The following is a 27,070-nucleotide window of genomic DNA, read 5'->3' as shown; positions in this document are numbered from 1 at the left end:
AAAAAATGTATATTTTCGCTTTGAGATTTCGCTTTGTAGGTGCCCTTTTTGTTGGTGCTTTCCACTTTGGAAATAGCTCCTCCGCCCCTGCTTACGCATTAGCGCCAGCGTTAATTTCACGCTGGCGCGCACAGGGTGTGTGTGTGTGTGTGGGGGGGGGGGGGGGGGGTTCCTCTCTAGCTCTGAAGCTGATTTTTTTTTATACCTAGATTCGTGCGATTCGGTTAATACTTTTAGAGGGAGTCTGATGGGTGATGTGCGCCCCTCTGAAGCTGACATTTTTTTGGATTTTTTGAAACTGGATTCGTGCGTTTTGGTTAACAATTTTTTGGGGAGTCTGATTTGATTTCAAAACACCTGCAGTTAATGCGTGATGGTGTTGCAGCCTCTCTTTCCCCGAAAATTTAAAAATTACCAATATGCATTTGTTATATCTTATCTCGTATATTTTGGTGACAATTAACACTTTTCACAACATACATAAGCTCAAATTTCCGCTCACTCGCTTCGCTCACTCGCCAAATTATTAAACCAGGAAATAGATATTCGGGCAAGAGGCTTCAGCCCCCACTGATGGAAATGTCAAAAAAATTGCGCGCGAGCATAACTTAAAAACGGGGAATGTTGATATCGGACAAGAGATGTGACGTGAGCATGTCCCCTTTCCAAAATAATTGTGCCCGTTTGTAGGTACCAATACACTATTAAAGTACAGTGCTTCTAATATGACCTTGTCAGTATTGGTAAGTTTATATAACGGTCTGCGCGAATTTCGAATTTCCGGCCCCCCCCCCCCCTATTGGAAAATCCTGGATCCGCGCCTGACATGCACTATAATTTTAAACGAAGCATAATTATTATTGTATACAGTATTGGGAATTTTTGAAAATTGATTAGACAATTTATTACTCTAGCTAGTTTTCTTAATGTCCATGTGGACTGATCATAAACAGAAGATAACTGAGGATTAAGCACCTAGAACTTTTCTGTTTTCGAGAAAACGGTTATAAAAAGGTATTGGGTCTCAATATCAATTTATAAATGGGCAAAATCAACATTTTCAGAGGTAAAATTGCCCTTCCTCTCTCTCTCTCTCTCTCACTCTCTCAGCGCTTAAAATACACGGGGGCGATAGGCGATTCGCCCCCGTGAGCTACATAATCGCCCCCGCCAAGTTGCTCACGGGGGCGATTGCAAAATTAAAAATCGCCCCCGTGGAATTATAAAATAAACATCATCTTTTCTGTTATAACTTTAACACAAAATTGAGTTTCAATTTTCAAACCTTAAACCAATGAAATGGAACTTAGATTAGCGTGCAAGATTTCTCGTTCTATGAGTATTATTACCGATTCAGCTCGCAGTGCAGTGCCGCCGTCAGCAGTACTAGTGGTTATAGGCCTACTGCGCCGTTAGTAACGGTACGTGTTCACGCTGCCGCCCCATATATCTGCTGGAGCTGGAGGCGATCGCGCAAGGGCAGAAACATGGTCATCGAGAATTTTTTCGTCGTGAAAAGCGTAAACGCGCTGAAATCTGGTGATTTCAAATGACCAGCAAATATATAGTGAACCTCGACCAGTAAATTAATATTAGGGACTTTTAGATTTGCACGACGAGAACGTGGACTGCAACGTACGTGTGACCTCCTTTTAAGGCACTGCCAGTGCTTAAAAGGACGTCACATGATTGTGACTGCCAGTGCCTTAAAAGGACGTAACACGTCCACGCCCACGCAAATCTAAAAGTCTCTATTGGGAAGAGAGGAGAGAGAGGAAGACCAAGATGTCGTTGAATGATATGGTAACATAGGCAGATCTACGGGGGGGGGGGGGGGTTAGGGGGTTTAACATTTTTGCGCTTTTTTTTTTTTTTATTTTTTTTATTTTTAACTCTCACTTTCACCTATCCCAATGCATGATTACAATAAATAGAGAGAGAGAGAGAGAGAGAGAGAGAGAGAACCACCATCATTATGCAATGGTTCAGGGTTTGTGTAATGTACGTTTGAAATCATTTCTTAGCGTCTCAACCCTAAACAAATAGCGAAACTATTTTTGAGGAAAAGCATTATACTGAACTGAATATAGAATAATAACTTTATATTGGCTCATACTAATACTGATACGGGATAAAGACAATGTGGTATCGGCACTGTAAGATCAGGTATTTGTATAGAGGTATTCCAAAATGACATTCTGATAATCAACATTTTGTTCTGTTATCAATGTATATACGCATAATACAACTGATCTTTGTGATTTCTTAACGTGACATAAAAAATTATAGCTTCTTCTCCCCCTGCAAACAAAAAAGAAAACAAGGTTATTTAATAAAAGGATCCTGGGACAAAATGATCATTGTGATTCAATTGATGCAAGGATTTTTTTGAATAAGCAATGCTTTTTACCAGAATCTTCTTTGTAAAAACGACTTTTAAAAATCTCAGCCATGCAATTCTGCCACTGTGTTGAAAGATCACTTTCACATTAGGAGAAGTGTATTCTTTAATGAGTATTTTAAATTGAATGGAACGTCTCAACTCAGTAAGCATGGCTGAGATTTGTAAAAGTTGTTTTTACAAAGAAGATTCTGGTGAATAGCAGTGCTTATTCAAACAAATATTCGCATCAATTTGAATCACAATCATTATTTGTCGCTTAATCCCTTTAAATGACCTTGTTTTCTTTCTCGTTTGCAAGGGGAGAAGAAGATATGTCATAGTGTGGTAAGGTATGTCACTGAAACAGCTCCCGTAGGACTTTTGTGCAATTTTTTTTTGCATTTTTGCATTTTTTTATTCATTGGGGTCCAAGCTATCAAAAATTGATGGGGTTCAAATTTTCCCGAATACACCAAATTTCTCTATTGCGCTCTATATAAGCCATTTTGGCGCCCAATATGGACCCCCCCAGGAAATGAAGGAGGGGTCTGAAAATTTGAACCCCATCATTTTTGGCCAATTGGGACCCTTTTGAAGCCAAAACAGCAAAAAATCAACTTTGGCAAAAAAAATCATACGGGATTACATACCATACCGCACTACATCATAAAGATCAGTGTTGTATGCGTATATTATATTATATACACAGGCCCCGCGGAACGTTTATCAAAGTGGGGGGGGGGGGGGGGGGCTAAAGTATTTACGATCAGGTAGAGGGTAGCGAGCGTAAATTGGTGTGGGGGGGTTCAGGGAGTGGAGCCCCCGGAAGCTCAGGGGTTTTAGGCATTTAATTACGGTCAGAGAAGCACATATATTTTGTTGCCGCATTTATGTCACTGGTAGGTCAAGGGGGGGGGGGCTTTTTTTTTAAAGGTTAAATTTACGTTATTATCCTATTTTGTACCGGTTTGGGAGGCTAGGGGGGGGGGGGCCCGGGGGGCGGGCCGTTAGAATCGGCCCTTGGCTCCGCGCCTGTACAAAAAAGCAACAAAAACAGAATCGCCTCGCCGCTACGCGGCTCAGTAAAGAAAGAATGTAAAGGTTGCTCCGAATAATGAGGAGGAAATAATGTGCACAACGGGAAGAAATCGAGAGAATGTCATCAGGGGATGAAAGTCAGTAACAGCTATGTATAGCTTGTTAATTTGTAAGAGGGAAAATGCTGATTAAAATGATATTGATGAAATAGCAAATAATTGAGGAGTATCATAGGTACCAATTCAATGGAAATTTGTATAAAAAAGAGCCCACGTGAGAAGGCTTACGGGGGCTCTTTTTTGAGGGGAAGAGCCCCCGTGGACAAAAAATTAATTTGAGCCCTGCTCTCTCTCTCTCTCTCTATATATAGAGAGAGAGAAAGAAAGTGAGAGAGAGAGAGAGAGAGAGAGAGAGAGAGAGAGAGAGAGAGAGAGTGAGTGAGAGAGAGAGAGAGAGAGAGAGAGAGAGCTAAAATTCCCCTATTTTGTTATGAAGTGCACCGTCGGGCGCAAAGTGCCATATTCAAGTTGGGCAAAGTGCCCTATAGAGTCAATTAATATTCCTCTTTAGTAACGGAAAGTGCCCCGTAAGGAGCAAAATTCTTACTTCATGGATGCAAAAGTGTTTTTTAGAGCTGGCATTGAATCAGCCAGTTGTAGCTATTGCATAACACAAAGTCATGTACGTGTATAAGCACAGGATGCTTGGGAAATGCGAGGAGTCCGGGTGTGTTGCGTCTTCTTCTTCTCTCTTTTTTTTTTTTTTTGCGTACCTTTTGTTGTGAGTGATGTGTTCAAGAGTAAGTGTTTTCTATATAATAGGATAAACCGATAAGAACTTTAATTTCAATTTGGAAAGGGCGATAAACACAACATAGAGTTATCAAGGGGCTAAGCCCCCGGAAGCTCAGGGGTTTTAGGTATTTAATTACGGTTATATGAGCATCCAGGGGCCCTCTTTAAGGCCATTGACGTGTTCCAGGGGGAGGGGGAGGGCCCCCGGAAGCTCAGGGGTTTTAGGTATTTAATTACGGTCAGATGAGCATCCAGGGACCCGCCTTAGGGCCCTTGGTGGGGTCCAGGGGGCAGAGCCCCGGAAGCTCAGGGGTTTTTAGGTATTTAATTACGGTCAGATGAGCATCCAGGGGCCCGCCTTAGGGCCCTTGATGGGGTCCAGGGGACAGAGCCCCCGGAAGCTCAGGGGTTTTAAGTATTTAATAGCGGTCAGATGAGCATCCAGGGGCCCGCCTTAGGGCCCTTGGTGGGGTCCAGGGGGCAGAGCCCCCGCAAGCTCAGGGGTTTTAAGTATTTAATAACGGTCAGATGAGCATCCAGGGTCCCGCCTTAGAGCCCTTGGTAGGGTCCAGGGGGCAGAGCCCCCGGAAGCTCAGGGGTTTTAAGTATTTTATAACGGTCAGATGAGCATCCAGGGGGCAGAGCCCCCGGAAGCTCAGGGGTTTTAGGTATTTAATTACGGTCAGATGAGCATCCATGGGGCAGAGCCCCCGGAAGGTCAGGGGTTTTAGGTATTTAATTACGGTCAAATGAGCATCCAGTGGACCGCCTTAGGGCCCCTTGTGGGGTCCGGGGGCGGAGCCCCCGTAAGCTCTGGGGTTTTAAGCATTTAATTACGGTCAGATGAGCATTTTTTATACCTTATTTGTGACATTGGCAGGTCACTTATTTTTTCTCTCTGGCTTTCTTTCTTTTTCTCTTTAACATACTTTTTCAAAAAGTGAGGGCGGGGGGGGGGGGGGGGGGGGGGGCTCGAGCCCAGCCACTTTGCAGATCATGACATAAAGGCTTCTAAATAAGCGTATTTTTTGCCAGACTGTAATTTGGGAATTTCTATTTTCCAACAAACCTATAAAAAGGTATGACTTACAAAAAAATGGAGAAAAATACCGGAAAATCATGTCATAACAGCAACATTTGCTATCACTGGTATCGAATAAGAAATACATCCCCTCCCCCCCCCTCATTATTATCGTTACAATCATCGTCATCATCATCTTCATCATCATCATCATCATCATCCTTCTTTGTCTTTATTTGTATCAGCACGATAGTGTTGTAAATGTGTAGAAAATATTGTAAATTTATGTGAACAATCATCAATGTACTTATGAATGCCCTATCTTACATGATTAAAACAAATATAATACAAGTTTTCTTGCAACTATTCGTGTGATTTGTCTCAGTATATTGTCATGATGGCGGCAAGAATCATTTTAATTGTAATATGTAATTGTACACCCTCAAAAGAAATGTTTTTACAGTTGGAATAAATGCCCTTTAATGATGATGCCAAATATTGTCGATATGTGTTATCTATTAATGTACTCATGGTTCATCAGCTGATCATTATTCCAATTTCTTTCATAAAATAAGTAAAGATACGTAAAATACCGGAAAATCATGTCATAACAGCAACATTTGCTATCACTGGTATCGAATAAGAAATACATCCCCTCCCCCCCCCCCTCATCAGTACGCCAGCGTTCAGGGGCTCATGTCTTCTCACCCATATAACAAAAAAATAGACACGCTTTCCCATTATCGCACAATATGTCCACGATATGCGCGTATCGCTATTATAAAGACCTCCATTGATACCGTATAGGTGGCATGCGCAATGTTTAGGAAATTTAATTCCTGTGAACTTTCCTTTTCTTTGAATGGAATTGTATATGTGATTTAATTCAGGTTTTTATTATTGTTATGTTCTTTTGGGTTAAAAATACAAACCATGTTTACTCCTTTACTGCTTTTTTTTTTTTTTTGGAGGGGGGGGGGGCGTTTTGGGGGGGCAAAAATGGGTATTGCCCCCCCACTTTTTGATTGGGGGGGGGGGGGGGGCAGCTGCCCCCCCCCCCCTGCCCCCCCCCACTTCCGGCGCCTATGATTACAATAATGTGAAACGGGAACATATTAAAAAGAAAAAGAGGCACTTATCTGAAGTAGAAGGGGGGCAGTTTGGGGTACTTGAAAAAATGGGAGTTTTTTGTTTCGATTTTATCTTCAAAATATTGCCTTTTTCGTAGAGTCCTCAAGGGTATTTTAAATATGATAACATCAACATTGCAAGCTTTCTTTCTCTCTTCCCCTCTCCCTCTCGATCTATCTCTCTCTCTCTCTCTATTTCACCCCTCTCTCTCTCTCCCCCTCTCTCTCTCTCTCTCTCTCTCCCTTGTCCCCTCTCTGTCCATTCCTGACATATAACTTTTAAATATTTTTGTATAGAATAGAATAAAGAACTAAGTATTAAAAAGGAACCATTTCAAAACAAAGCAGTCATTTTTCACACATCACGCGATTACGCTTAAATGCTTCCACTTTAAACACTCAAACTGTTAAAATATACAATAGAAGTTGATTTATGTATTAGATTTATTCTCACACAGTCATGGGATACAATATTTAATGAATACAAATATAATGTAATACAATTTTCAATTAATTTTAACCCCATCACCTGTTACATTTTTGGTTTACTTCAAAAGTTTCTAGGAATAGTAAGTAATGATTTGAGCCTCATCAGCGTGGTTATGACATTATCTTTTAAGTGGTTAGATTTTGATGCAATAAATGCACTTATACATAATCCAATTGGCTTTGAAATATTATATTTTGCCTCAGCAGCATGGTTATGGCGTTATTTTTTAAGTGGTTAGATTATGATGCAATAAATGCACTTGCATGATCCAATTGGCTTTGAAATCTTACATTTCGTACTACACTGTAATTTCTGTCTTTCCATTATCACATTTTAAACTAATATTTTATTCCAAATATAAACTTTGCATAACCATGCGATTTTCACAACAAAAATTTTGCGTTGAGTGATCAGAATTGAACATATTATATGTTGAGAAAAAAATGGACTGTGTAAAATTATTATTGTTGTCCTTCAACACACTGTATATTGAGAAGGAAAAAAAAAATCACTTATCTACATTTTATTTCTTTAACAAAATGTCACTACACTGTGAAAAATTTGGGCAATATTATTTCAACACTTTGCCCAACGTTGTGCCAATAGTCAACCCAACCATCTATCGGGCAATATTTTGCCCAGTGGTATTGGTAAACGTAAGTACCCTACTTCACACGTGCATAGTTCTTTCGTATTTTGACCAAAATTTGGGCAAAGATAATGACCCCTCAACTGTCCGACTACGGTAGCCCATTTGTTGGGAAAATCTTGACCAGCTGTTGGGAAAAATACGAAAATATTGCCCAATAGATGGTTGGGTTGACTATTGGCACAACGTTGGGCAAAGTGTTGAAAATGTTGCCCATTTTTTTCACAGTGTAGTGTTTGTGTTTCCGGCCGGGTTACCTGTCATCTAGAACGCTTTGGACCGACACCATATAGCTATAACGTCTTAAAAGACCCATGCAGAATTTAACAATGGGATTTAACGACTTTTAACTTTTCAATATAAGAATTTTACATATACATGCAGTGAACATAATGTAAGGACTCATTATTGTATTAACATTGCCAAAGAGGATTTTGCCTATCACAGGGCTCGACACCAACGAGAGTTCGGTAAAAATATTTTAATTCTGGACCCCAGATTATTGAAATCTCAACAGAGGACCTACGTATATAGAACCTAAATATTTCATTCCAGGGGGGGGGGGGGGGGTTCACAAAGATTCTTAATGGACTTAAAAATTATGGAGAGCCATTTGTAGCCTTAACATAAAATACATTCAAAAGGAAAAATTCAGGTATTTTAGACTTAACATAAATTCCACATCAAGAACAGGAAATCTCCTAGATACTATGAATGATTTGAATCAACTTTTTTATGCCTTTTGAAATAACTTTCATAAAATGTTTTTTAAGATGCTAACGACTTTCCATAATTGTTAAGTCCAACTTAGAGATAGGTTCAACTTAGGATCAGTGTGAAACACTCCCCCGACCTACTGTGAAAAATGTGTGTGTGGAACCCTTCATATCACATGAAGATAGATGGCTTTCTGGTAATCCTTCATTACAATATGCATTTCACAGTTCATGCAATGTACATTATTTAGTATATGTATACCCGTAATAATTTTAAGCTAAACAAACATATGTGTTTTCCCTTTTCATTTGACATATCTTATTGTACGCATACATGAAGTAACATCCAACAGAGTCGGTAAAAAAAAGATAATATCAATAATATTATATTAAAACTTATACAACAAAAATATATTACGGGTAGATAGTTTGAATCAAATACATCACAATGTAAAAAAAAAGTCATAATGTTTGTTTTTTTAAACTTCAGAGCAAAAATGTCAGCAAAAGAATAATTATCTGAGGTTTTCAAATAACTTTATTCATATAGATGTGATGTTCAAACATATAAAAAACAATTGGAAGCAAGAATCATTTTACATGTCGTACATGTAATCTGAAATATCATTCTCCCCATTTTTAACACTTATTTGCATTCTATAAATCCTATTCATAATTCACATTGAGTGCCATTACTCGTAAGGACCGCTATTCATAATACGACATCGGGGTCGCTATTCATAAACATGAAGAAGGGGCGCTATTCATAATTTATATTGGGGGTCATTACTCATGTGGACCGCTATTCATAATACGAAATGAAGGTCGCTATCCATAATACGAGATGAGGTGAATAGCGACCCTCTTCTCGTATTAAGTATAGGGACCCCTACGAATTATGACCCATATTTTGAATCATGAATAGCGACCCTCTTCTTCGACTATGAATAGCGGACCTTATGAGTAATGACCCTTAGGAATAATGACCTTTTTCTCAAATTATGAATAGCGGTCCTTACGACCCCGCTAGAATACATTTGCATGTGCTATCTTACTTATAGTTTCACTGTTTCAGTTATGTTTTCAGCCACTTTCCAGAGATCATTATTATTATTTATTCGGCATTTCAAAAGAAAAAAAAGTCGTTCAACATATAAAATCAATAACAAAACATTAGATTGATCATGATGCAAAACAGGTGAAGAGGTTTTAACAGAGCAGACGGAGCTGCCTGAGACAAGAAAAGGTGAACTGAATTACTATGACCCTCAAGTCTTCTGTCCCACACCCCGTCAACTCTCTATCCAAATATGTACATAACATTAGAAGGGAAAGACAGCGAAACTTTAGTTTCTAAAAGTGAGTCACATTGCAAAGGGTTAGGGCGATATATTGAAAGTTGACATGATATGACTGGAATTGTTAATTAAGATACAAAATTATATACGCATATAAGATGAATTTCTTATAAATGTTATTAGATATGCCAGTTTCATATACCTAAAAGTGGGTATTGATTACTGCCTAGTGAGATATTCAAAAATATTAAAGTTATGAGGAACAGTTTTCAAAATATACATATCACAACAATTAATGAGTTAATATTTATTTCACCTCCTATCATTCAATTTGCTTATATTTATTAATAAGATTACAATTTCACCTTCTCTTTGAGAAGTAAACAATTTTTAGTCACCTTGTTTATAGTTGAGCAGAATTTACCTAGTTACAAAGATCCTTACATTTACATTCTACAAAACAAAAAAGACACAACTCTAAATTCTTCTGTTACAAAATTTTATCACATCTGTTCAGAATGGCAGTACCTGATTATGCTCCACTCTACGTTGCAAGTTACACACAATTTTTTTTCTAATGTTACATTTGTGCATGATATATGTTTTGTAACGTAAATCACGGTAAGAATAGCCATTTTTTATACTTCCAGATTATTTAGATTATTTGGTATTGGCGGCATACTTTAGAGTCCATTCTTTGGCCTGATCGTTGAAAAAATCTTTGTCATTTTTGTATATTCGTGCAATATCTGGTACGAGGGGGTCATCCAAGTTAGGGTCAGTTAGCATCAAGCAGATTGCTTCGAAAACTATAAAGACAAAACCAAAAAAGTCATCAACTATTTTTGCATACAGTTGCACGTTAGCTCTGCAATATCATTGCTGAAACTTGATCAATGCATAATTAATTATATAGACCAGAGTAACAGCTACAGAAGTGTCAAAGAAATAAAGATATATTTATAAATGAAAAACAAAACACATTTACAATACCAATACTAGAAATGCAATCGTGTCACAACGATGTGCGTGCAATGACGCCGTGTTTCTACGTGTCAAACGAAAGAGCTTCTCTCGCCCTATCCAGAGCAATTTGTACGAAGTATGTAGCTTCTGTGATATTGGAGATAGGTAGGGCGAAAGAAAGACCTCAACAGTGACCTTGATGGGATGGTAGTGACTATGCCTACGAAGTTTGACAAAAATTGGGATAGGGGAAAGAACGTAGAAAGGGCTCGCAAGCACTGCGTGCAAAAACCAAGGGGATTTGGTGCATGTTCGTCATTGCAATCAAGATCGTTCTGGGGGTCAAAAGCGTGAACCCGATATGCCCCATAGACAATGCGTGTAATGCCTGAGCGGAAAACGTACAGGATCTGTATTATGACCGGAGTTAAATTGTTTTTTCTCTCTCTCTTGTCTCTTATGGGCCGTATTTGGTATCATTAGAAAGAAAATTTCATGATTGTTATTGTAAACCACTCTCTTTTTTTCTATGATAATCCTATCGAAACACGTGATGTAATATAGATTTATAGGACAAAATGGCGTCTTAAATGGCCCCCTTGACCAATTTCAAAAATCCGGCCAAGAGGTGCCCTGCGTATTGGAACTCGTCATGTCACTGCACATTTTCAAGGAAAAAAAAGGACGTTAAGGGGCGAAAAGTAGTCTGAAAAAATGACGTCATAGTCGATACGTGTTAGATTCGGGCGGAAACTCGGCGGAATTCGTGTAGTGACCTTTGTTCAAATGCGATTTATTCACAATTTTCTGTGTGAACATATACTATACTTGGTATCATTCGAAAGGGCACTTCATTGCGGTCAGTTTGACACCATTGTTATCTTCGCGCAATGTATTGCACGCATTTAACGCGCTATCACGCAATGCATAGTAAATACATCATTTTTTTAGATAACTTTGCGCTGACATAATCAAATTTTACCAAACTTTGCGGACAGTTGTCACGTATATAAATACATGTGTGTGCCAAGTTTTATTGACGTAGGTCAAAGGATCGTAATTTTAGAGCAAGTTGAAGTTATTTGGAATTTTCTTGAAAATGGCGAATTTGGAGGGCAATTTTCTCAAATTTGGTCAGTGATAGGGTATATAATTTGTATATGGCTGGAAAGGGCATATCTTCAAGTATCTAAATCCAAAAAAGGGTACGGGTTTGCCAAGCCATTATGGAGATACGGCCACAGAGAGAAAAGCCAATTCCCAGAACTTTAGAGGGCGCTATTTATGTTGTGCAAAGTCATTGGAGCGTGAAATTTGGCATGGCTATGTGCAATTATGAGATAAGGATACTGTGAGATTTAAATACAAAACGGAATTTATATGAGAAAGTTATGGCAGTTTTAGATTATTTAGGTGTCAATTTTTCAAGAATTTGAGAGATAGTTGACGGAGTCGGTTTCAGATTTGAATTTTGAGTATGAAGATGGCATTTTGAAGGGCAGGTTATACGTCGCAGATAAAAGAACATCTCTTAGACTATCTAGAGGAATTTGTTAGAAATGTGTAGGATCTAGGATAGTGGAGATAGGAAGGAAGAAAGAAAGGCCTTAAAATGGACCAGAAACGGACAAAATGGCGCCTGGACGGTTATGCATGAGTGATTTCGAAAATCGAAGAATGTAGTGACCTTGAAGGGATGTTAGAGACTATGCCTATGAAATGTGAAAGGAAAAGGACATGAGAAAAGCACCTAACTAGGAATAACAAACATTACGTGCAAAACGAATGCGATTTCCTGACGATAAGGATAAGGAAAAGGAAAAGGAGGAAAAGGAGAATATTAATGGGGCAGAATGTGAACGAAAACAAGGCAATGACGAAGGTCGTCATTGCAATGACAGACGGTAGACTTGGTTGGAAGGTAAAGGGACTGGTCCTACCTGACCGATAACGGAAATAATCGTCGGAGTATGAGAGTGCAAACTAGTCCACATTTTTAATTTTACAATCCTGTGCCGATAATCAATTTTTAGAAAGTAAATTCTTTGTTGATTATCTGTCTGGAGCAGGGGCGGCGGTCCCTGGAGGGGAGAGAGGGGGGACACGTCCCCCCTTAATTTTTATAGGGGGATTGCCCCCCCCCCTAAAATTTGAAAAAGTGCAACAACAAAAATGTATAGCAAATTCTGACTCAACACACTTTAAGGCCCAGGAGGGCCCAAGAGTGCAGCGTTTAGACAAATAAAATGCAAAAATCTTCTCACTCGGTAGCTACGCTCCCTCGCATAATATCCTTCAAAATGTACTACAAGTAAATATCGAAAAAGTGAAGTGTGAAAAAAGTATATTGCTTGTTTTTATACTATAGTTTTGCTAAGAAGTGTAATTTTTTAATACAGCAAAACTTCAAAAATCTGTGAGGGGGTAGTAACTTTCGTCACCTTCATCCCTCTTATTCACTATTGCTCCCTCGCACTTACGTCATGATAGGGGGGGGGGGGGCTCTGGGGACATTTCTCCCCCAATGAAATTCAAACGTGCTTTATTTCTAATTCGATACCAGTGATTTACAAAATGTTGCTAAAATGACATGATTTTCCCGCCAGCTTCCGGGGGCTCTGCCCCTGGACCCCAATAAGGGCCCCAAGGCGGGCCCCTGGTTGCTCATCTGACCGTAATTAAATGCATAAAACCCCTGAGTTTCATGTGGCTCCGCCCCTTGACACCTGCCCTGGACCCCACGCCAATTTACGCTGCACTTTGCTTTGCTTTACGTGATCTCAAATACTTTAGCCCCCCGGCCCCCCACACTTTGGAAAACGTCCCAGGGCCTGCGTAACATGTAAGAGTGGTGGTGATGCGGATTTTTTTCTTTCTCTCCCCCCCCCCCCCCCAAAAAAAAAAAAAAAAAATTATCATTATTATGATTATCAATTTCAAATCAATTCTTATCGGTTCCGAACCTCACCTACAATCAAATATCAAGTGTATTTGAAGGACTTCATGGACAAAATGAAACTTGCAATTCTAATCTGGGAGAGACCCATAATACATACCTTGTGCAATAGTGACAGTTGGTGACCACTCTGATATGAGGATATCTAGACAGATCTTGCCACTGCGGTGTATATTTGGATGGTAGACTTTTGTTGTGAAAACAACCTATGGGTAGGAAAGAGATTTTACCCAAAATTTGATAGTATGTTGCCTTGTAAATAATGTACTTACCTTCTTAAGTTCATACCTATAAAGACATTTCATGAATTGCTTAGACTAAGATTCATGTAACTATCAATTGTCGACTGCTTCTTAAAGCCTTTAAGGCCCCCCCCCCCCAACAAAAAAAAAAAAAAAACATGTTTAGCGTCCTGCCTTTTTGAAAAATAGGAAGGATGCGGCCCTTTTTTTTCTTCTTTTTTTTTTCCTTCAAAATGGCCGCTCAAAATGGCCGATCGGTACATTTTCCCTGACGGTCGGGCTATTTTTCAAGAGGCCGCCGGCATTTATTTATTTATTTTTAAAAATCAGAAATGATCCATTTTAGCAATGTTTTTCATGTTTTTTTTTCTTTAAAAAAAAATTAAATTTAAAATTTGAAAAAAAATGAGGCGGCCCCCAAAAATTAAGCGGGAGGGGACGCTAAACATGTATATTTAAAAAAAAAAATGTTTATTGCCTCTATAATAGTACAACATATTTTTTGATGAAAAAAAAAAAAAAAACTTTTTCTTACAAAGGTTGGTATTCATGAATACTGAGTAAGTTGCACTCATAAACCAGCTTTAGATTACATTCAGACCATTGATGTATGGATGTAGAAGTGGTGTAGCTGAACTGCCGAACCAAACGAAAGCAACATCGGGTACACATTCACAAAACGAGATCTCACAGATCAAATTTTAAAAAGGTGTTTATTTTGGTGAAAATCAACTCACTTCCATTTCAATGGCATTTCAAAGTTCTCCTAGACAGCCCAAAGAAGTAACGATGTTCATTAGATAAAGAAGAGTTTCATCATGAAAATCGACTCAAATTTATTATTTCCCTTTTCGAACTTGAAGTTCTTTGAGATTGCCAAAGAAGTTACAATGTTCATTAGATAAAGACGGATTGCATTGATTGCCTATCATCAGGAATAGAAAACCTCCTTTTTGCAGTGTGATCATTCAACCATGCCGCCCTCTATGCGCCATTTTGTAAAATCACATTATTCGGCTCACCATCAATTCATTTTCGATCCAAAATCCTTTAAGACGCCCAGAAGAAGTTGTTTGTTATAGATAAATAAGGGTTTCCTAATAAGAATCGACTCACCTTCGATTCATTTGCGTTCAAAAATTCTTCAAGATGGTCACAAGAAATCATGACATGTGGTTCGTAACGTAAGGGACAAAAATGGACTTTCCATTTAGTGAATTCTAAAGTCAGTGTGAATAATTCTGATATAATCTTCATCTTCAAATTTCACTTCACTGGAAGATACCACATGTACCATCAAATAAGAAATACATGTTACTGATTCTTTTTAAAATCATATCCAAACTTGGCCTTCAGACAAACATAACAACAGTTTCATATTGTGGACGTAGCCTACTTCACATCAACTGATATAAAACAGATTACCATCTCACTTTCAAAAAATATCTCATAAATGCATTAAATTTTACTTATCTTGTAATGCAGCATATTTTACCTTTACAGTTTAAAACCCATTTAAAATCTGTTAAATGTAAGAAATAATTGTTGTGCATTCATTTTTACCTTGGGAGGCATGATGGGGTAATCTTCAGGAAATTTTATTGAAAGGAAAAACACGCCACCCTTATATGGACTGCCAACCTGTATGGAAAAACATGGAGAAAAAAAAATGAAGAGAAAATTATTAAAGACAAATATGTTTTGCAAATAAATCTTACATCTGGAATATACTGGAATATATCATGAAAGACCTTATCAGAAGTGAAAAATGAAATAGATGAATTATATATCAACGAAAAGCTTATAAGCCATAGCTAACAATAATATCAATTACACCTGAGTGTATAGCTATTTCAGTGTCTGTCAGAGGAGTAACAGCTCGCTAATAACTCGAAATCTAATGATTTGAAAGTGGAGTACGCATATATCCGACCCCTGTTGACCCGTAATCTGGAGGGGAGCGAACAATGAGGTTTTAATTTGCTTTTGTGCAATACTAAAGGGGATAATATTTTCTTTTTGCTTTTATTTGTATTCTATGTTCATTCAGCTTTCCATTGATATAAGGTTTTATTTTCATCAGATAGGGTTTTTAAAACAATAACAAAAGTTGCAATACTTGGTAAGAGTATGAGTAACTTTAGTTGGCAAGTCCACTCCAAAAATAACTTACGTTCAATAGAAGCAGAAAAATCAGACAAACCAATCTAAAAAAGTTTGAGCAAAATCGGATAACTAATAAGAAAGATATGATTTTTTTAATGACATGAACAACCTTGAAAATCACAAGACAAATTGGCAACTCACTCATACGTCTGTGACGTCATTGCCTGATTATCCACTAATTGTTTTCTTTATATTGATGATATAAATTTCCAATGTCCCCCCTAAATTTTTTATTTCCTCACACCACTAAGCATCCAAGTTATATTGATATTAATATGTTTGTGTGTGGATGCACTAATATAGAGTAATTTTGTTCAGTTAAATCATGAAAAATGTGAATTTTGATAAACTATTTATATAAAAATCAATGATTATAAATGTACAATATTCAGAAAATAGTATCAAATCTTCAAAGTTCATAAAAGATTTTGTGAAATGTCATGCATGCAATATGATACATATCATAATTATAACCTGGGCAAAGGCATGGGAAATCAATTTTTTGGGATAAAAAGGGAAATCAATGGGATAACAAATATATAAAGCGATTGATAAATGGTAAGGCAATGACGTCACAAAGTGATAACCAAATTGGCAATTTGTGTAGTAATTTTCTAAGTTCCATAGTTTTTCATACTTTTAACAACATTCATAACTTCCTTATTAGTTATCCGATTTTACTCGAATTCTTTTGCTCTCTTTATTTTCTGCATCTATGAAAAGCAAATTATATTTTGGAGTGGACTTAGCCTTTAATACTGTACATGTATATCATTAATTGCACAATTCTGTTTAACTTCTGTGTAATACTTGATTGTTTCTACAAGAACTACAAGAACATAAGCTAGGACACCGAGGCTAAGAAGTGAAGCTCTTTCTAGCATAACTTCTTGAAGGTTAAATTATATTAGGTATATAGTCTTCATAGATTAATGTGTCCGGGCCAATCCAGGTAATAGATGACTATTTTTTAATTTGAATTCTCTTACAGGCAGTCCCAGTACTATTATAAACTTAAAGCTTATCAACACTAGTGAGGCTAGGAGGGATTAGACCACACAGCGATGTCACTGACAGGTGCCTATCTCATCAACTCAGCTCTCAAATAACATAAGAAATAGAGTATCATGGGGGACCAACAGGCACCGATTGGGGAAGTTTTCTATATAGAGGGAGCAAGTAGCTACAAGTAGGACAGTGGGGCTTTAAGGCTTGTACAATTCAAAACAATTCAAGGTATGTATTCACTCATTGTAGCCAAATGCTAAATTAAAAATGAATTTACAAAATTGAAAACATTAAAAACATCATACAAATTAACAAGAATCATACACAATATTCTGCATATACATTGTGATGCAGGAAACGGCAGCAGTTTATTTTTTAATGTTTGAGTGAATTGCAAGTCAAGATGAAAAAATATGTTTTTTGTGAAACATAAGCATACTTACTGGACCCATTATTGTTCCTTGCCAATGGGTCACTGCAAAGAAGAAACAAAACAATTTACTCACAATAACAATATCTTTCTTTTCGCTCATAAAGTAATAACATTACTTGAAATTGCCAGAACCAAAATAAACGCGAAATAGTACTGTTGACATTAGTTTGTAACGATGGTTCCCCAGCACCTTTAACAAAAATTAATCCAGCGCTCCATGGTCATTGCACGAAACAGAAAGGTTCTAACAAGGGATACTATCGGACCAACAAGAATATCAGGCAATCTTATAATACACGTGTTTTGTTGATGATTTTCCTGACCGTATTACAACATTTGTTTTATATCTTCATCTGCTAACAGTGTATGAATCATTAGGTGGTTTTTCTACTTGAGATTATAATGCCTAACAAGCGTATTGACCCGTAATGCACATCTCATTACCAAGTCGGTAATAATTATACTACTGAATATAGTAATTGATAATAACAACAATAATAATAATAATAATAATTTATGGATTTATTATCATTTTAAGATTTAGGCCTACTATGGAATAATCATATCAAATAATTTAGCTTCATATTTTGTAAAATGGAATCTGATATTATCTTTATAACCACCCTATATACCGTGGCTTACTCATTTATTACCTCATTCATTATGTTTATCATAATTGTTTATCACTGTCTCATGTTTCATGTATATATTTGATTGTATTACTCTGTAACCAGTGGAAACCAAATTTCTTGAAAAGGACAATAAATTATTATACTTATACTTATACTTATGAGAGGCGCGGCAAATCACGCCATTCATATCTGAACACTAACAAAATCAAAAACAATTGGGGGAAAGGGGGGGGGGGGGGTTGCCGCTTCATATTTGAACGGGCGTTAAGAGTGTAGATAAAGCATCTGAGGCTGGCCTTCTCTTTGTACATCTACATGTACACTGTTGGTCATAATGGTGGAATAATTATTTTTACCCCAATTTATTGAATGATTTTGACAATGATTTATTCCTAATAGATCTAGATATTAGTATACATCCTCAGATTTTATTGAATGACAATTGGGGAGTGTTTTTCTTTGCGTGACTGCTAAAGCATGTGTGTGCTACAATGCTAATCAACTAGGGGACCTATGTCCTTAAGTCATAACTGACAGAAATGGGGATTAATACCTCATAAAAGGGCACTAATATAGCACATCGACACGGTTTTGATCGTTGGGGCTCACAGTAACGAGGTCATTGCTTAGCCAATGAATCATGACTGCACGCAGCGGGCGCTAGGGTACGTCGACGCCCCCACAAAAAAAAAAAAAAAAAAAAAATGCAATAAATTTTCAATAATTCATTGCATTTTGCCCCGACCCCAACATAAAAAAAATCTTCTACGCGGGCATGCCTTGCACCATAATGCATGGCCCTACAGAGGAATTTTTTTCAATCGGGGACTGGGGGGAAATGCAATGAATTATTGATAATGTATTGCATTTTCTTTGTTTTTTTGTTTTTGTGGGGGCGTCCCCGTTGCTGTCAGTTATGACTTAAGGACGTATAGTCCCCTAGTTGATTAGCATAGTAGCACACATATGCTTTAGCAGTCACGCAAACCAAAAACACCCCAATTGTCATTCAATAAAATCTGAGAATGTATACTATTATCTAGATCTATGAGGAATAAATCATCGTCAACATATTCAATAAATTTGGGTAAAAATAATTATTCCACCATTATGACCAACAGTGTATAAACACAGACAATCCCACTTTCTTCTGTATTGGTATGCTCACTTCGCTGTGAGGAAATGGAATTAACTTGATTTTCAAAAGTAGGTCTACTTACTATCATCACCAACTGGACCAGCAGAGCAGTTATTTGGGGGTTTTTGCCAAGATTTTAGTTCCTAAAAATGGAAGGAAAAAAGTGAGCTTTTGTTGTATAGACTATTTGATCAATGTTATACTTATTTATGCTCCCTCCACTAGAGAAGGCACAATCAAACAAATAGCCCCTCTCTCTTGTTCACACAAGAAAAGTTGCGTGTTTTCTTCCATGAAACTTAGAGGGCATAATTATAGTTCAATTATTTCCTTCTGATTGCGCAATCATTTTCATCTGTCCCACTGGAAGGGTATAAATATGGATATTTTACAAGAAATTGAAGACTCCCGACTATGGATCTGGTTAATCTGCTTTTTCGCTGATAACCCAAGATCTGTTTGAACTCACCGTGTTTGGATTGTCTTGTTTGGCCGACTACAGAATCATGTAAAATTTTCAAATCCGAAAAAGCCATGCAGTGTAAAAAGCGCTTAGAGTGTAACTAAATGCATACCCCGCTGTCTAGCCACCGTGTCCTAATTGGAAAGAAAATCTACTACGGATAAGCTTTTAAAATACATGGTTGGCAAAAGCATGTCCAAGAATATAATTATACACAGTCTAAACTGTCTTTGTCAGTAGCAGCCTCTCAATTGAGGCCACCCAGTGGCGTAATGAGCAAAACTGTTTTTTTTTTTTTTTGGGGGGGGGGGGGAGGGGAGGGGGAGGGGCAGAAAAAGAATCCGCTTTACCACCACTCTTACATGTTACATGCTGGCCCCGCGGAACGTTTTTCAAAGTGTTTGGGGGGGGGGGGCTTAAGTATTAACGATCAGGTTAGAGCGTAAATTGGCGTGGGTCCACCATCCATGGGCAAAGCCCTGACGGGGGGTCACGGGGCGTCTGAGTCCCCCGAAGCTCAGGGGTTTTGTGCATTTAAGTAAAGGTAAAGACCAGTTATGGTCATGCGATTCCATTGTGAAAGAAACGTTGTGGAATCGATCAGAAAAGGTTGATCATCTAGCATATAAGTATTGGTGTGTACTAGCTGCAAGGTTCTGGAATCATAATTGCTGAATGAGATGGAATGTTCAATCTAAGGGCTTGTTGTGCTCTATGAAAGGAGCACACAATGGGGGCAGTGCAATTTACATTTCAAGGCATGGGCGTCAATCCTTACGTAATACCAATTGTTCAGGGGGGGGGGATGAATGAATAGATCATCCCCCCCCCTGAACAATAGGTATCAATTACAGATCTACGTTTCAAGGGGTGGATTAGCGTTTGTATCGCTAACGACGGCTATCCAGGGGCCCTAAGGCGGACCCCTGGACCCCATTATTAAAGATAGAAGTGGTTCCCAAGACAACCCGCTGTTGTTTACAATTGTCCTTAGGAGAGATTGAGTGTGAGTTTTAGGTAGTTTAAAGGGCCACTCTAACCCAACTAACATAGCCTTTCAAAACATGAATACACCTCTTCTTATTAATATTCCAGCCTCTGATTTTTCAGAAAATCTCTAAATTGACCAAAAAGAGATAATAGCCATCCATTTTACACAGTTCTCATGCTTGTTGGACTACACCCTTCGAAAAAAGGGTAATACGGTAACGTGGTTTGATGACGCATTTAACGTCATTGCGGGCATGTCCGATTTGATAATTTCATAATATCATAATTAGGAATGACGAAATTGCCAAAAACGTACTGGGATTATCAGGTGCATATTATTTTTTCGGATAAATGTCTTTTTTTTTCTTTAATAAATATCATAGTTAGCCGTTTTAAAGACATTTTAATGCCTACATCACCCTTCATTTCACCGGAGAGGCATCTGCAGTGACGTAAAATGCGGCATCACCGACACTGGGCTTTTTTCTGCGCGTTCTGAGTCGTCATTTTTAAAGCTAAATTCCAGAATTATTGATGTTTTCTAAGAAAAATCGTTGTCATGTTCGGAATCTCCCTCAAAAATTATACTACATGTCTTTTTTCCATTCATTTTAGCCCGTTTTGATTAGAGTGGCCCTTTAAGCTTCTAAAAACCACTCCTGTGGACTTTGTTTTTATCAGTTTACACAATAATTCTTGCTGTCTGCTGCCTCGAGATCATTTGAGCGACTTAGCGAAGAAAGGTAACAATGTATAGCAAGAGTCCCTATTCGGTGAAGGATAAATCCTATTTATCCAGACGGATAACTCAATAATGTCGGCATCATCCCATTGAATGTTGTGTCCAGTATTAAAGGAAGTGTATCATGGGAATTACTGGTTGACGCCATCTACGTCTTCTTTTAAACAACTGCACGTAAACGAATGTAGCTAGCCTATAGTCTGCAAGCACAAACCCTGGTCAGTCGTAAAAGTGAGTCTGCACTATAAGACTACCATAGGCCATGTACTGAAGCTGCTCCTGACACAACCTTCTTCTTCTTCTTGATTTGTTTTTGTTTGGCAATCAGTCACAGTTGACTATTTTTGCCACACACTATTTTATGAATTATTTATATATATACATATATGTACAATTTCATGTCATAAATGACTATTTTTAGGATTCTTTCTCCTTCCATCCTCTTTCCTTCCTCTTTTTTTCTTTTTAGACTCTATAACTTTTTTTAGAGAGAAAATTCAATAAATTAATAATTTTGGAAAGAGACGACGGCCTAGCAAGTTGTGAATAAAAAACGCCTATAAACCAGTAGGTAGCTGGGCTAGACTTCTCTCAAGGCACAATGATTTGTTGATAAAGTGTCAAATTAGGGTCTGTGCCTGCAGACTAGCTAGCCTACTTGATTAACTGGGTCAGCGCGCGCTAAACTGGGTTATGTTCGCGAAACAGACCGAAGTTCTCCTCACGCTTCGGTTTCACGTATGTTGAAAGGACGTGAATGCTGCGGTCGCATCGTCCGTAGTCGTATTATACCCGATTGGCCCCGAGTAGGGCCACAGGAAAGACACATAGTCTCGTCATGATATACTCCCTTTAAGGGCGTGGTTGTTTTGCTGAAGTAGATGGAATGTTCAATCTAAGGGCTTTTTGTGCTCTTTGAAAGAAGCACACAATGGTGGCAGTGCGATTAATTTCAAGGCAAGGATTAGAGTCTCTAGTCAGCAAAACAGACACACCCTTAAATACTCAGTATTTTCTATAGCATCACGATAACATTTTGCATAGGGGCTGATGCGAACGTAGTTTGCTGACAAGATAGGCATTAGGGACTTTTAGATTTGCGTGGCCTGATACGTGTGACGTCCATTCAAGGCAATGCATTAAAAGGACGTCGATCGTAGCAATCCACGTTGTCGTTGTGCAAATCTAAAAGTCCCTATTATCTTGGCTATCCAGAACGCCAGCCAAAAAAAAGGGGTGGAGGCACATACATGGATAGATTCTGTATAATTGTTTAGGCTTGCTATGATGCACACCATGTTATAACTTTAAGAGCGATTTGAAGGATATTCAGAGAATGAAGGGGATGCTGAGAACATTGGGTTTTTTTTTTTTTTTTTGTATTCAGAAAATCCAATTGTTCATTTAAATCAGCCAATGACCCAAATAAAACTTTGAAGAAAATGGAAAGAAGACCCTGCTTACAGGTCTTCCATGATTATGGGAACGATGTGGGTTTTTTTTCTCCAGACGAGTTAATGATGCACAATATTTTTCCTTTTTGAAAAAAACAGTTGGATATATCAAAAATACATGCAGGTTGGGGAAAGAGTCTTTTCCCTCATCATAAGTAGATTTTAATCACCAAGACACGATTATAATGCAATTTTTTTCCTAATTTTGAAGAAAAATTATGGATAAATGCAGCATTATGCATTTACTGTGGGGGTAAGTGTGGGAGAAATCTTGGAATGATTGAGTCCCTATATTTGGTAAAGTGTACATCCTGGCACATGCTGGATTGGTTTAAGAACGTTTCACCAACCCCCCGCCATCCCAATTTGAAAGTAAAAATTTGAGATTAAAAATTACCCAGACGTGTTTAAAACGCAAACTAGTTCTGAATTTTTGAATAAATTAAGGCATAAGACATGAAGACAATGTTTATTATGGAAATGGGTGTGGGATGAATGTTTGAGAATTGAATCACAATGTATGATGCACAATTATTATTTTTTTAAACAAAAGTTAAAGAATGCATTTGTGTACATTAGAAAATGAAAAAGTTATTCATACGATTGAATTTCATGACCAGATTCAAGAATATTCAATATGAAAAAAAGGAAAAATCGCTCATTTGAGTTTTGAAGTTTTTTTTCGTTAAATGCTAGGATAAAATGTTTATCAAACTTTTGAGTAGACGTGGTGTCAATAAACTGTATTCTAATGGTTGTAAGATAAGAAATTTTTCTTCCAACTTAGCAAATAATTTATTTTAATTTGAAAGAAGAAAGGTACCAGCTATATTAACGCAACTAAACACAAATTAAAGGAGGAACACCTTAGAGATCAGTCTTCAGGGGCAAATCTGATATGTAATATTATTCATTTCTATATGATTTTTCTTCAATAATGGAAAAGAAAATACATTTTTAGCTCAGACTTGATATCAGCATGTATTAAAAGGAATTTACACACGCTCCGGCATTCTGCCCCGGCCCCCCCCCCCCCCCACTCCGGGGTCGGAATGACCGCATGCGTGTTACCAAAATGTCCGGTAAAGGGGTACTTTTCGTGCGACAAAGTCCGGCCCGAGAATCGTAAAAAAAGGGGTGTATTAACTTTTCACCCGGAGATTTCTTTAAAAAGGGGATGTTTTTTCTTTTTTTCTCTCATTTATTTGGACACCTGAGAAATTATTCCGAATTTAGGGGGGTACATTGAGCATTTTTCAGGATTTAGGGGGGTCTCCAAGGCAGGAAAATCCCGCGAAAAGCCCGCGAAAGGGGGGTTCGGAAATGTTGGCAGTCCTCAGATAGGGGGTGCTTTCAAAAAGAGGGAACAAGCATATGCGTACCCTAAATAACACTGAGTGGGGGGCCGGGCATTCTGCATGGTATTCTGAAAAAATTACTTGAGGATTCACAAGACCGGTATGTCAGGTTTAATGGGCATTCTGACAATTTGCCTGAGGGTTCAAGAGACCTACATTGCTGGTTTCGTGGGCTGTCTATATAATCCCAGCTATTAAAATCACAATCAGGATTTGTTTAGTTATCTTTCTTTGATTATGCTGAAATACGCTAAAAATTTGTCTTTACCATGACAAGATTTTACTAAGCGGTCAGATGGAGGGGGTGCCAACGAATAGTGTGTGTGTGTGGGGGGGGGGGGGGGGGGGGAGGAGGCAACTACCAATGCCCATATTTCCTGAAACATCACATAGTACAGAAGGAGACTTATGAATTGCCTTCAGCATTCCAAATCATTTGAACTTTCTCCACTACTAATTAATGTCCAATCACTTTTGTCCAGTTAATAAACCGAGATACTGGTCAAATTAGAGGGGGAAAATATTTAAAACAAATTAAGCACCTTTTTGGCTCAAAATTGATATTTAACCCACTACATAACTCAATGAAATTGATATCAACTTGAAGGTATTTTAAGTATCCATCTTTTGACACCATATCCATGGGTGATTAGAGATTTTATTTAAAACTTATCTTTAAAACTCGATGTAAACACACCAAACACGTCCACAATACAATAATAAACGTAATATATGCATACAGTTAGTAAACATGGGGGCAAATTTTTTTTCTTTTTTTTTTTTCTTTCTTTCTGGAAATCAAACCAATAACTTTGAGTTGCTATAACTTTTCACTGAAAAGAGACATAGGCCTCTCCTGTGCAAAGGATATTGTCCTTGTACATGGGCAAATTCCTAGAAAGTTACCAAAAAGACACCTCTCCGATTATGACACAATTATGGAAAGTAACGGTTTTTGATAAAATACGATATTTCCAAAACAAATCACAAAAATATGGGTTTTTCTTTAATGTTCGATATCCATTAACCCATTTCTGTTTAAATTGGTATTAAAATATGGACAATTTAATTCTATTTCATGTGTCACCACATTAATGGTGGTTTAAGGTTTCCTTAAACTAATATTCACAAAATCCGATTTAGGGGTGTACGCTACAAAAAAAAAAAAAAAACCTCTGAAATATTGTGTATTATTATAAAATCTTTCGAATGACAAGGTGTGCTTAGTTTGTGTGGTAGCGGCAAGCAATTACAAAAACTAAGCATGATATTTGGCCCTTTTAATTCTTCAGATCTTCAGGATCTAATGAGGATTTCTTTATCAGAGGTCTAACTATGGCATTCTTAAAATTGAATGGAAAGGTACCAACTTCCAACGACAAATAAATTATATTTGTTATAACTGGAACCAAGAGATCAAGATTCTTCCCTATCAACCAAGTAGGTAACGGATCTAACTCACAGGACTTTGATGGCGATGACAAACTTCAGCGCATGATGCAGGCGAGAAATTTTCTAAAATTAACGTGTGCTCTGAGGGTTCAGAGACTGTCAGGTTACCAGGTTGTCCTCTTAAAGATCTAAGTGCTTCACAGATAATACATACTTTGGAAGGAAAATATTGACTTAATCTATAGTGGCTAGCACTATTTCACTGGCTCTTGTGAAATAGAGAGTTAATAATGTTGAAGAAGCTTCTTGATACTTACCTCTGCTATTCGTTTTGACCGTTCTGACGCCATATCGGAAGATCATGAACACAAAAGCGAGAACCTGATGTTTTCTGGATGCAATGAACAAAACCTCCGGATCTTTTGAGGAATAAATAGGCCTATAGCATATCCAAAGGTTTGGAGCTAAATGCTCATAATCGAAGAAATGTATCAGTCATGCTCTGTGCACACAAGATATTTAGTTCAGGCTATAGAGAACAAGTAACCTTGTTTTTTGTTGTATAATAGCATTCGCGCATACAAGCCACACTTTACAAAGAAATGCCAGACTTTTGAGAGAGATGTGAAAGGTATGTCTTCAATTTATTGAGGTTCAATCTAGACTCCTCAAAAAGGCTGCTCTCTACATATAACATTGATAGTGATATAAACATGACAGTTGTAGACATATATAAACATTGTCCAAGGCTATTATGACATTAATTTTGTTGCCCATGATGACCATTAACGTGGTGTCAGCATGGAAATTAAACATCCAGTAAAATACCTGTTTACAAGCACTTGGCACTTTTCTTCAAGAAACAAGACTGTTGGCATTTACCGAAATTGTTAACTCTTCTAAATCAAATGTTCCTTCTTTTTTCTTTTATTAAACAACAGGCGCGGATCCACGGGCCGATTCTACCGGCCCGGCCCCCCCCCCTAGCCTCCCAAACCGGTAACAATTAGGATAGTAACGTAAATTTTATCTTTAAAAAAAACAAAGAAAAACGCCCCCCCCCCGACCTGCCAGTGACACAAATGCGGCATCAAAATATTTGTGCTTCTCTGACCGTAATTAAATGCCTAAAACCCCTGAGCTTCCTGGGGCTCCGCCCCCTGAACACCCCACACCAATTTACGCTCGCTACCCTCTACCTGATCGTAAATACTTTAGCCCCCCCCCCCCCCACTTTGATGTTCCGCGGGGCCTGTGTATATAATATATACGCATACAACACTGATATTTATGATGTCTTTAACGTGACATATCTTCTTCTCCCCTTGCAAACGAGAAAGAAAACAAGGTCATTAAAAGGGATTAAGCGACAAATAATTATTGTGATTCTGATGCGAATATTTTGCTTGAATAACTTAATTGCTATTCACCAGAATCTTCTTTGTAAAAACAACTTTTACAAATCTCAGCAATGCTTACTGAGTTGAGACGTTCCATTCAATTTAAAATACTCATTAAAGAATACACTTCTCCTAATCTGAAAGTGATCTTACAACACAGTGGCAGAATTGCATGGCTGAGATTTGTAAAAGTCGTTTTTACAAAGAAGAT

General features: G+C 37.8%; 1 protein-coding gene across 2 annotated transcripts; it reads right to left on the bottom strand.

The window, feature by feature from the left end:
• Positions 1-6,792: 6,792 nt before the first annotated feature.
• On the bottom strand, positions 6,793-26,428 carry LOC575665 (ubiquitin-conjugating enzyme E2 D1). Of its 2 annotated transcripts, XM_003723486.3 has the most exons (6): positions 25,777-26,424; positions 19,143-19,203; positions 17,301-17,332; positions 15,247-15,324; positions 13,542-13,647; positions 6,793-10,328 (listed from the first exon to the last, which is right to left on the bottom strand). In XM_003723486.3, the coding sequence occupies exons 1-6, from the start codon at positions 25,807-25,809 to the stop codon at positions 10,180-10,182; spliced, it is 459 nt and encodes a 152-aa protein (XP_003723534.2). In that variant the 5' UTR covers positions 25,810-26,424; the 3' UTR covers positions 6,793-10,179. The 2 variants fall into 2 exon arrangements, with proteins under 2 accessions (XP_003723534.2, XP_030835437.1); XM_030979577.1 differs by lacking the exon at positions 19,143-19,203 and having other exon boundaries at positions 25,777-26,428.
• Between the last annotated feature and the right edge of the window lie 642 nt (positions 26,429-27,070).

This window comes from Strongylocentrotus purpuratus, unplaced genomic scaffold, assembly GCF_000002235.5.
Source record: "Strongylocentrotus purpuratus isolate Spur 01 unplaced genomic scaffold, Spur_5.0 spur5_scaffold_10, whole genome shotgun sequence".
NCBI lineage: Eukaryota > Metazoa > Echinodermata > Echinoidea > Camarodonta > Strongylocentrotidae > Strongylocentrotus > Strongylocentrotus purpuratus.
This window is presented reverse-complemented; position numbering and strand designations above follow the sequence as displayed.

Excerpts from the sequence above, each read along its gene's own strand:
- LOC575665 (XM_003723486.3), bottom strand. The coding sequence starts at position 25,809 with ATGGCGTCAGAACGGTCAAAACGAATAGCAGAG. Across the intron at positions 15,325-17,300 it reads AAGGAACAATAATGGGTCCA|GTTGGCAGTCCATATAAGGG; the intron begins GTAAGTATGCTT and ends TTTTCCATACAG. Across the intron at positions 10,329-13,541 it reads AACTGTCACTATTGCACAAG|TTTTCGAAGCAATCTGCTTG; the intron begins GTATGTATTATG and ends TTGTCTTTATAG.